We start from the raw sequence: 11681 nt of genomic DNA, 5'->3' as shown, positions 1-11681 counted from the left end.
TGCGTCACTTCCGTCGCGCTTCTGGGCGGCGCCAAGATGGACGCTCCGCGGGCTCGGGAGCAGCTCCGACGGCGATACCTGTTCCCGCCGGACACCGAGGCCCCGCTGGACAGCGAGGGCTACACCAGGCCGGGTGAGGGGCTCCCCGGGGCGTGCCCCACGCCGCACCGAGGTGGCCGGGGCCGAGGCGCCCGGAAACGGCCGGCTCCGCCGGTCTCCTGCAGCCCTGCCCTGTCAGGAGGAACCGGGTTTCGCTTTTCAAGGCTTGCCGAGTAGTGCAAGTCGGGTATCTAGCTTCATAAAAGATTACTGGTGATCGCGTAGCCCCGCGCATCTTCATCCCAGCTGCGCTTCACGATTCCCGGGAGACCTGGTTAACACCTGTTTGGTAATAGCAATTAAAATAAAAAATACCGTCCGATTGTATTTCTAAGAAATACCAAAGAATCATACTCGTACCACAACCCGAAGACGTATGTACGAAGGGTTTAACCTCAGCATTGCTTGTAATAGTGAACGGCTGGCAACATCTAATTGCCCATCAGCAGAGCTCTGGTTAAACATTTGGATGTATTCATACTTGACACAGCAGGCAGACTTTTCCCTTTTTTAACCAGGGTGGATGATTTTCCAATGCAAGCGCAGAACAAAGTATGGTATGCCACCATTTGGGTATGAACCTGGTGACGTGTGATGTGTGTTCACCTGTAAATACATAGAATATGGAAGAATTCATAGTTGATACTGGCAATTGCTTTCGGGTTGTAAAACTAGGGTTAAGGGTAGGAGAAAGAGGTTTCATTTTAGATATATCTTCATTAGATATAACCTGCATGTTGTAAGTCAGGTGCACTTATTACCCTTTTAAAAGTAAACAGGAAACATCATGCCCAGGCATGCTTATTTATAAATTTTGAGGGTATCTCCCAGAATTTGTATTATGACCATGCCTCTTGGGGATTCTGACGTTTTGCTAAAGGTTGGGGACCTCAGATGTATGCCAGTGGTTCTCACAAGAACTGAGAGGGCATGTCACTTATCTGGGGAACTTTTTAGAAATAACTCATCAGACCCAACCCCAGCCACCTTTTCTTTCAGGTTGGGTCTCAAATGGAAGAAATTTGATTTGTCCATTACCTGTCTGGACACTACTGTGCCAAGACTAGACCTCCAGTGTGCCCTTGTCACTTTTGAGCTGCCTCAAAAGGTTGTGTTTGTTTGCAGTAATTAAAATATGTAGTTAAAAGTAGTATTTTGGGGGAAATTACAAGTCTCTTTTGTGCTATAATGTCTGCTGTCTGCATTTTTCTTAATTAACAAGACTAACTACTTTCCTATGCAATATACAAAACACAAAATTCTATACTACCGGAAGGTGTCATTCTTTCCAAAAGATGATAATAACTGTAAATTTGATTTTAAAATTTTTTTAAAAGGAAAAATCTGCCTATATTGAACATGTTTTATAACAGATTCCTATTAATTACTTCTGCAAATATAAACCTATTTGCATGGTTGTACAGAAGAAACCGGTACTCTGATTGGAGAGAATCTGGGTTTTGGAAAGCTCCAGGAAATTATTTTATCTGGCTTAAAATAGCTATTCTTTGTCTTTATAAACTTATGTTAACCTGATAAGTTAAAATCTTCCATATTTGCAGAAACCTCTACAGCTGTTGAAAAAAAGGAGAAACCTCTTCCAAGACTTAATATCCATTCCGGATTCTGGATTTTGGCATCCATTGTTGTGACCTACTATGTTGATTTCTTTAAAACTGTTAAAGAAAACTTTCACACTAGTAGGTGAGAAAACTTCATTGCTTCCTAAGTTAAACACCGTCATCTTATTTTTCAAGTTCTGTTTTGTCAGTTGAATTTTGGCAAATGTTTGGAAAGCTCTTACTTTCTGCCGGGTGCCCTATTAGAGGTACTGGTGATAACAAAGGTGAATACGAGCGTGTGTGGTTTGGATATGTACAGCAGAACATATGAGCCTGAAACGTATTTCATTACGCCTTTCAGCACAAGTGTGTTGTGGGATGTAAAGGTAGTGAATTTAAGAAGGAGCTAATCCATTTGTAAAAGGTGGAAGAAGAAAGATTCTGCCTGACGGTCTTGCTGAAGATAAAGTGCAGGAGCACTGGGAGGAGGGGGTAAGGACCATGGTGGGTAAGAATTGGGTTTCAGAGCTTGTTTTCAGAGAGTAGTTACAGCTAATAAGGTAGCTATAGGGAGGGATGAATTAGAGTTGACATCACTCGAGGGAGGAGTTGGGATTGTCAATCATTCAGGAGGATTGGGATTTCTTTCATATAATCTCAGGTGCTAACATGGGGGACAGGGTGGTGAATCAGACCTTAGTCCTCACTGAGCGTTAGAGAGTGTTCTGGAGGCTCCCCTCCCCCATAGCAGAACAAAGAGGGGGAGATGTTGATGAGCATTGGAGCTGGCATTGGCAGGGGCTGGTTTACATAGGATGCAAGCACAATTATTGACAAGGAGCAGCAGTGTTACAAAGGTGTGGATATGACTGTTTGATCCCATGTTATGTTCTCTTCAAAGGAAGGTTGGTGACCACTGGAGGGAGAACCAGGAGATGCATGCAGTCAGGAAAAAAAGAAACACGTGGGACTTTAAACTTTGGAGGGAAAAACCTTGTTCTGTCCTCATTCCCATGAGCTGGAGCTTTCCTTAAACACTCCCATCTTCTTGCCCATTGCTAGCCTTGTTCCCTCCTTGACTGAGTTTGGGGTGAAGAAGCAGACAAGTGTCATTCAGCACCTTCTTTCTCTTGGGAGCCAGCTGCCCATGGGAAGCACAGATTCTGGTCTGCTGCTCTCTGCCATCATTTATGGGGGCAGCCCCAACATGCAAGGGTCTCTAGGTTTTCACATCAACTTAGAACCTGGCAGGTACATCTGGTCACCAAAGCCATCTTCCCATAGCTCCATCAGCTAAAAAAAAAAACCAAAAAACCTGACAGTTGACCTCATTAGCCTAACTCCTTCGTGTCTCTCAGTTGGTTTAGAACGCGGGCTGAGAAAAGAGAAAATGGTTACTTTGCACACTGCTCATGGCAGCTGTCTCTTTGTTATTCAAAGGTGTCATTAGGACCTGAGGTGTGTTCGGCTGGGGTGACGGTGATGAATAAGGCATTTTTCTAGACCCCACCAGTCCCTTCTGGGCCAGGACAGATAACTCCCATCACGCAGTGGGTGCTGTTTAAGTTTATGCACAGGATTTACCTCTTTGTCTCGTTATAGGAAGTATTCTCCCCAGTTTAAGGAATTGGTGTGGTTAGGGATAATTAGTTACACAAAAGGTGCTGGGGGCAAGTAGGAGTAAGTGGAATGCCTCGGAGCCCATAACAGAATCTGGAGCCAGGCTTTGGAACAGGAGAAGGAAATAGAAGTCCCAGCCCTGGCCTCAGAAAAGTGTCCCCTTAGAGAAAAGAGACAGGAATGGATACTCAAAGGTTGAGGACTTTGAGTAGCATTGGATTCTTGCTGAGGGCCTCCATAAGCGGTGGGGAGGGAAGCGGGGGGTGGGCCGGGGGTTGGAGTAGCCATGGGAAGAGAGTGGTACCTGAGAGGGAGTATGGGCTGCGATCCGCTTTCCTGCATAGGGTTCATCCTTCCCATACTTGAGGTCATTGCTTATTTCTTGCACTGTTGTTAGCCCAAGTTTAGAAGCTCGAGGCCTTAGGGTTCTTTAAATCTGTGCAAGGTGAGGGGCACCTGGATGGCTCAGTGGGTTGAATGTCTAACTCTTTCAGGGTCGTTAATATCGATTCCTGCAATGGGGTCTGTGCTGAACATGGCGCCTGCTTAAGATTCACTCTGTTCCCCCTTCCCCACACACCACTGCCCCAGCTTGCATATGCTCTCTCTCTTAAAAAAAAAAACTATACAAGGTTGTAAGACTGTTCAAAGACAGGAGAGACAGGTCAGCATTACAGTGAACACCATGACGCTTTGAAAATTTCAATTTTTAGGAAACTGTTTGTTGTATGCATGTGCACTGAGACACTGATTAACACTACAATGGAAATTACCAGCCCGGATGCCCAGGCTCCTCTTCAACCCACCCAGCCAGAATTTGGGAGGCTGGGGCAAGTTATCTTCCTTTGGGAATGTTGCAGTGACTCTAATAGACATCCGGGGTGGAAGGCCACCGACTTGTAGTGTCATCTTGGTTCAGGAAGGTTCTTCAACTGTTTCTCTCCTCCACCGTATCGGGACTCTGTGGCCGGGCTAGGATCTCTATGAAGTTAAGAACAGACGAGCAGAAGGATCCTGACCAAACAAGGAGGTCACCGTAACAGTGTTCCTCAACCTTTCTCAGTACCCTTAAGGAGCCTTGGCAAGACATTCCTAATTGCCCCTTACGTCCTACTTGAGTATCTGTGCTTTGTACATACAGGAAGAGTAAGATTATTTCTTCACTTTGGGAGTCCCCCTGTTGAGAATGCACACTCGAGTGGAAGAGAGGTCTGTGAAGACCACTTTGAAGAGGAACATGAAACTATCTTTTCCCAGGGATCACCTTGGTGGAATAGGGATGATTGCTGCTGGGCGTTAACTGTGTGGGAAGCACTTTTCTGAGCAACTGTGTGATTCTCACAGCTATTCTATGAGTCCCGGCAACATTTCCAAAGCCAGTGAGGCTAAGTAGTATGCCCAGAGCCACAAAGCTAGTCCTGCTGGAGCTGAGATCCAGACCCAGACCCACAAATAGGACAGGCTGTGCTCCCCCGCCTTTCATCATTGATCCCAGAACCCAGTGTCATAAAATGCCTGTCTGGAACCTTGCCACCGTGGGAAGTACACTCACTCCCAGCCTGTGTGACTTGATTATTCCAGGCCCCCCCATGAGCCCTCTCTGGTCCACGCGGAACACCGGTCTTCTCCCCTCGGAGAAGCAGAGAATAATGGGGACATGGGGAGACAGGAGCAGGGCTTCGGTCCCCAGATCTGGCCTTTCCTGACCAGCAGGGGCGAGGAGGCTGCCTTCATATGCAGAGCTAGCTCTTGGGTAGAATGAGAAGTGAGAAAAGGCCTGCCCCTGAGAGGGTTGGCGCTCTTCTCAAAATGGGTGCGTCTCCTCGAGAAACCTGTTGCAAGAGGCAGTTTGAAGAAACCATCGTCCAGATTGATCATCAGTATTCCCAGAAACTCCTTTACTTGGAGACATTCACGGGCCCTGTTTCTGACTCTCACACTCCAGTCTTCAGAAAGACACAGAAAGCTGCCATCTGCCCTGGATCATGAAAGGGACACGTGGCTGGGAGCTTTCTCCTGTTTTGCACAGTGGTTTCTGGGCGTGTGCTGCGCGTATGTGTTTATAACCCCCCTGTCTTCCTGCGGCGCGTGCTGCTAAGTGCTGTCAACCCTCCTGTCGCTCTTGTCTCTGCAGCTGGTTTGTCATTGGTGGTGCCCTGCTGCTCCTCAGCCTGTCAATCGCATGTTACTGTATTCTCTACCTGGAGTGGTGTCGGGGAATTGAAGATTACGACGTCCGGTATCCCACCTTGATCCCCGTCACCACTGCTGCTTTTCTTGCGGCTGGAATTTGGTAAGTTAACTTTGAAATGACAATTGGGAATAAAACAGTTTGTTTTTGTTTTTTTTTAATGTATTTGACAGAGAGAGATCACAAGCAGGCAGAGAGGAGGAAGCAGGCTCCCCACTGAGCAGAGAGCCTGATGTGGGGCTGGATCCCAGGACCCTGGGATTATGACCTGAGCGGAAGGCAGAGGCTTAACCCACTGAGCCACCCAGGCGCCCCAATAAAACGGTTTTTGATCAGTGCTGAGGTACATGGTGCAAAACTTGGAGGAAAGGAGTAATGGGAAAATGGCCTCCTGTCATTGCCAGTCTCTGAGTCCTTTTCCAGTAGGATCTTTCTTTATGTATTTAGCTATTTAATACACAAATGGTGACATGCTATTTATAGTCTGCATTTTGCTTTTTCAGTCATTTTCATTGTGAAATACAATGTACGCTTAAAGTGGAAAAACAGAAATTGCCTAGTTGAACCAATTAAGAGATGCATTGTCAAAAGCCACCCAGGTCAAGGAGGAGAACCATGCCAGCTCCAGAACCCTTTTCTGTCTCCCCACCCCTTCCCTGGGCACCATCCTTCCTGCGCAGGGACAGACACTGCCCCAACCTGTGTGGGACTTGTTTTCTTTTGCATCTCTTCAATACCCGGTTTTATCTCTCTTTGAACTTGATAGAAATGGATTCATATATTGTGTATTATTTCACATTTGACTGTTTACATGCAATATTATCTATGCTGTTTATTACTCTCACGCTCAAAACTTCAGAGACAAATGGAAAACTGCTGTCTTTCCTATATCGTGAGAGAAAATGCATCTGCATGAGTGGAGTTGTGGTCTGGGCGGTGTGTGCAAAGCCTGACTTTTGTTCCTGCCTTGTGTCTCAGTCTCATGCTGTCCCACCCCAGCTCCTGTTAGATCTGCCTTGTGTATCACAGGTGCTCGTTGCTGGGTGGCTTTCCGGCCTATAGCTGAAGCCCAGTTTATTGGCTCTAGTGTCACTAGCATGTGGATTATTTCCAGTTTGGTGGTGTTACTAAGGATGCTGTTAACATTGTGGACTAGGACTCTCATGTGCACACATGTCTGTTGGATGTGAATATGCTCACATACGTGTATGTACTTAGCTCTAGAAGTGAAATTGCTGGCTTACCAGTTGTTGATACCTCCAATTTCAGTAAATAGTGGCCCTTTTTTCCAAAGTGACCATTTTTTTTAAATGGAGCCTTATCGTTAATAATTTTTCCATATTTGTACCTATAGATGTGCCTTATTGTTTTGAATTATTCTGTAGTTACCAGTACATAGTTGTAACCAGTATTTACTTAATCTATTCTCTTATTGGATTTAGAGCTGTTCTTACTGCTTTACTGCTATAAAAACACAACAGTGTTTTTTTTCTTAATAGTTATTCAGTGAAAAAACTGATTTTTTCCAGTGTATAAAAGTATACTTCTCACCAAAGAGAAATGTATTCTAGAAAAACACAAAGGAAATAAATCACCATGGTCCTGCAAGACAGAAAGAAAAACTACTCTTATGTGTTGTGTATATGCCTGTAGCTTTTTTCCTTTTTCTGTGTTAGTTGAATTTTGATTTTGGAAAAACCTATATACTTTTGTACATGTTCCGTTTTAATGCCTGTTTTTTATGAAGAATTTTCTATAGTTGAAGTTTAAGGGTATTGACGTGTGTTATCTTGTGATGTGGCCATTACTAGCCCTTCAGTGATGTGGGTAGATAGATGTGCTTTTGTATATTAGAAGAGTAAGATTACCCCAGAAATTCAGTTTTTAGAGCAGTGGGATTGTAGCTGTTTAAAGTTCTGTTTATCAGACTGTTACATGTTCAAGTCTTGATTTAATTGACTATAGCTTTTGCTACTTGACTTCTGCTCTTCCAAATTTAGTCCAAAAAAATAATTTGCACTTAGAAGCTGTCTTATTCTCACCTTGGTAACAAGAAGTGTTTTTCTTAATAGGACTTTTTTTTTTTTTAACATTTTATTTATTTATTTGACAGAGAGAGATGACAAGCAGGCAGAGAGAGAGGAGGAAGCAGGTTCCCCGCTGAGCAGAGAGCCCGATACAGGGCTCGATCCCAGGACCCTGAGATCATGACCTGAGCCGAAGGCAGCGGCTTAACCCACTGAGCCTCCCAGGCGCCCCTCTTAATAGGACATTTAATAGCAGCTTTTAGGTGGTTACTTTTTTCATTTTGTTTCTGATAAAAAAAAAATATTTGGAACTGTTTTGACTGTAACTGTTGGATGGTGTGTATATCGTAAAAGGCTGTAGCCATTGTCATTCCTGTTGCATCCCAGATGTTGACTCTTAGACCCTCAGGTTCCCCTTGGGCAACTCTGCGGGAGAACCTTTAGCAGTTCCATTTCCAAGTGCTTTGGGAGAGTCTGTGCTATTTCTAGTATGGGCTAAATCACATCTCAGAGGACAGGAAACGCATATAAAGTTGCTGGCTAAGTGAACTTTCCCAAACTGAGGAAACAGCAAGTTTTCTAAATCTGAATTCCATTGTGGGATGTGTGTGTGGATTGTGGCCAGAGTTACTAACTGTGTGTCCTTTGTCCTTTTCAGCTTCAACGTTGCTCTGTGGCACGTGTGGTCCTTCCTCACTCCACTGGTGTTGTTCACTCAGTTTATGGGGGTTGTGATGCTCATCTCACTGCTTGGCTGATTTCTAAAGGTAGGCATTCGGGAACAGTATTTCTGCTGTTGAACTCGTTAGAACTGTGTCTTCAATGACAGTTTTCAGGTGGCGGCCCAGAAATAGCAGACTGCTTATCACCCATTCAATCACTGAACTCTGAGGTCAAAGGGACTGAGACCCCTTTCCTTTGGCATAATTTAATACTTCTTTAATAAGGCACCCTCCCTTCAGAGATGTCACCAAGACTGTCCCGCACCCTCCAGTATAGAGAAGTTGACACTGTCGATCATGTTCTCCTGAAGTCAGCTTCCGCCAGTTGTTACACATGTGATGACTGGCCAGATTGCTCTGACGGAGGGGGGACGTAGGAATAACGGGTATTCTAACTCGCTCTGACTGTTCTGGCTGCTTCCTAACAGATGACACGTCAACCTCTTCCTTCCATGTTCCTTATAGAATTTCTTCCTCCCTCCAAACAATGGCCCCCCTGGACCTTGCTGTCTTACACAGTGGGTTCTGTCTGTTGAATTTCAGATGAGCCATTTATCATACAAATACATATCAAGAGCACTCCCTCTACCTCCTGAGGGACATGGTGAAAGCAACCAAGGCACCCACTTCCTTCATGTCACTTACTTAAGGGCTTGGAGGAAATCTACTTGGTGCATCTGTTTATAGGCATGAAAACAGGCCCAGAGAAGTAAAAGTTAATATATACTAAGCAAATGATTGGGGTGCTACAGAAAACATGTGCTCCCTTTGGAGTTTATTTTTTCTTTTGCAAGATTTTATGGATTTATTTGAGAACGAGAGACACAGAGAGAGGGAGTACACACAAGCAGGGGGAAGGACAGAGGAAGAAGGAGAAGCAGGCTCCCTGCTGAGCACAGAGCCTGACTTGGGGCCCAGTCCCAAGACCCCAGGATCATGACCTGATCCAAAGGCAGGTGTTTTACGGGCTGAGCCACCCAGGTGCTCCCGACTTTGGCGTTTTATTTTTATTTTTTAAAGATTTTATTTATTTATTTGACAGAGATCACAGGCAGAGAGGCAGGCAGAGAGAGAGGAAGGGAAGCAGGCTCCCTGCTGAGCAGAGAGCCTGATGCGGGGCTTGATCCCAGGATGCTGGGATCACGACCTGAGCAGAAGGCAGAGGCTTTAACCCACTGAGCCACCCAGGCTCCCTAACTTTGGCGTTTTAAAGGAGAGTCACTGTACCCATATAAAGGAGAAACAGACATAATGCCATCGCTGTCAGGCTGCAGGTTGTCACTGGCATGGCCCTGACTGCGCTGGGGCAGAGACTCCCTTCCACTCACTGTGCTGTGTCTGGGGCCTCCTGGCCCCTCTTGGTGGCCCTTTGTCCTGGTTGACATGTGTCGCTAAAGATGTCACTTCACCTGACCACATGTCCCGCCTCTCCCCTTCCCCCTGATGTCGTTACTTGTTTGGCTGTTCAGTTTTTTTGTTTTGTTTTTGTTTTTGTTTTTTAATTTTTTTTTAATTTTTTAAATTTCTTTTCAGGGTACCAAAATTCATTGTTTATGCACCACACCCAGTGCTCCATGCAATCCATGCCCTCCTTAATACCCACCACCAGGCTCACCCAACCTCCCACTTCCACCCCTTCAAAATCCTCAGACTGTTTTTCAGAGTCCAGAGTCTCTCATGGTTCATCTCCCCTTCCAATTTCCCTCAACTCCCTTCTCCTCTCCATCTCCCCATGTCCTCTGTGTTATTTGTTATGCTCCACAAATAAGTGAAACCATATGATAATTGACTCTATCTGCTTGACTTATTTCACTCAGCATAATCTCTTCCAGTCCCATCCATGTTGATACAAAAGTTGGGTATTCATCCTTTCTGATGGAGGCATAATATTCCATTGTATATATGGACCATATCTTCCTTATCCATTCCTCTGTTGAAGGGCATCTTGGCTTTTTCCACAGTTTGGCGACTGTGGCCATTGCTGCTATGAACATTGGGGTACAGATGGCCCTTCTTTTCACTACATCTGTATCTTTGGGGTAAATACCCAGTAGTGCAATGGCAGGGTCAAAGGGAAGCTCTATTTTTAATTTCTTGAGGAATCTCCACACTGTTTTCCAAAGAGGCTGCACCAGTTTGCATTCCCACCAACAGTATAAGAGGGTTCCCCTTTCTCCACATCCTCTCCAACACTCGCTGTTTACTATCTTGTTAATTTTGGCCATTCTAACTGGTGTAAGTTGGTATCTCAATGTGGTTTTGATTTGAATCTCCCTGATGGCTAGTGATGATGAACATTTTTTCATGTGTCTGATTGGCTGTTCAGTTTTGACTTTTTACATGTATTCAGGAACTTTTGACTTCCTGCTGATGTGAATTTATATTTAGTGAGGGAAAGCCAGAGATTTGTATGGCATGTGGACTGCACTGTGCTAACAACAGATCCCGCAGCTGCAGATAGAATGCCTCACGGAGGATATCCATGCTCATTGCCTTGCAGGTTTTAGAGCGTGTCAGTGTGAATGCTTCCATGGCCAGCCAGAAGAAGACACCGCAGACGGAATGCAAAGGCTACAATGTGTTTTTGCTTCTAGGAAGTGAGTGGTTTCCTGGGAAAAATTATAACTTTGCAGTCTGGTTGAAATCAGGATAAATTCAAGCTCATTTGCCTATTCTTAAATTCAACAGTTATTGAATTTTTCAAATTCAAAACAGAAATCTTCTGTTCAAAATAGAAGTAATTAATTTGCAGTGTTAATCTGAATCATTGGAGCAAGTATTGGTGTAAATATTTAAGTAGCGTTTCATTATAGGTATATGGTGTCCTCCCAAAATGGCAGATAAATTGTTGACTCCTTGGTTGTATACGATCACTGGGTATATATAAAGGAATGATTGTGTCCTGTGCCTTTAACCCAGCTTTAGCAATTACTGTATTTCTCATTTTTATAATAGTCTTGTTAGGTGAGAGGACCAACTGGAAGCATTTTATGTGTTCCTATCACTTTAGATGTTATCATGTGTACATTACCAGGTTCCTAGCATTTATTTAATGTAGATTTAAGTATGTGTAATTTTTTCCTTAATGTTTAAATAAATATTTTTATAACTTTTTTATGGGTTTTCTTACTACAAATTTTGGAAAGTATTTTCAGCTATTAGCACTTGGAGTTAACTAAAGGAATAGGGCTTCTTAAGACGTGTTCTTCAAAGACATCAGGAAGACACAGTTCACACTGTCAGATGCAAATATGTTTACATTAAACTCAAATGTCATACAAGTTGTGGTGTTGATCCTCACCCCACCCCCTTAACAGGACTTCTGCCAATGATGGGATTCAGCCACCCACCAGCTGTGTCTGGCTTGCCCCCCCCCCCCCACACCTACCATTACTGGGCCTGGGGTAGTAATCTTTCTCCAGCTGGGAAGTGGGAACAATAACTGTTTTGTAGGGCTGTG

At 44.5% G+C, this 11681-nt stretch overlaps 1 protein-coding gene across 1 annotated transcript; it reads left to right on the top strand.

The window, feature by feature from the left end:
- Window positions 1–7: 7 nt before the first annotated feature.
- On the top strand, window positions 8–11334 carry TMEM128 (transmembrane protein 128). The gene is made up of 5 exons (XM_082728542.1): window positions 8–133; window positions 1662–1803; window positions 5416–5574; window positions 8158–8266; window positions 10722–11334. Exons 1-4 carry the CDS (start codon window positions 37–39, stop codon window positions 8255–8257), a joined length of 498 nt encoding a protein of 165 aa, XP_082584668.1. The 5' UTR covers window positions 8–36; the 3' UTR covers window positions 8258–8266; window positions 10722–11334.
- The last annotated feature ends 347 nt before the right edge of the window (window positions 11335–11681 follow it).

Source organism: Mustela nivalis, assembly GCF_964662115.1.
Source record: "Mustela nivalis genome assembly, chromosome: 4".
Taxonomy (NCBI): domain Eukaryota; kingdom Metazoa; phylum Chordata; class Mammalia; order Carnivora; family Mustelidae; genus Mustela; species Mustela nivalis.
This window is presented reverse-complemented; position numbering and strand designations above follow the sequence as displayed.

Bases quoted from the DNA above. Each gene is read 5' to 3' on its own strand.
- TMEM128 (XM_082728542.1), top strand. From the start codon at position 37: ATGGACGCTCCGCGGGCTCGGGAGCAGCTCCGACGGCGATACCTGTTC. The intron at 134-1,661 runs GTGAGGGGCTCC...CCATATTTGCAG, and splicing joins CGAGGGCTACACCAGGCCGG to AAACCTCTACAGCTGTTGAA. The intron at 1,804-5,415 runs GTGAGAAAACTT...TTGTCTCTGCAG, and splicing joins GAAAACTTTCACACTAGTAG to CTGGTTTGTCATTGGTGGTG.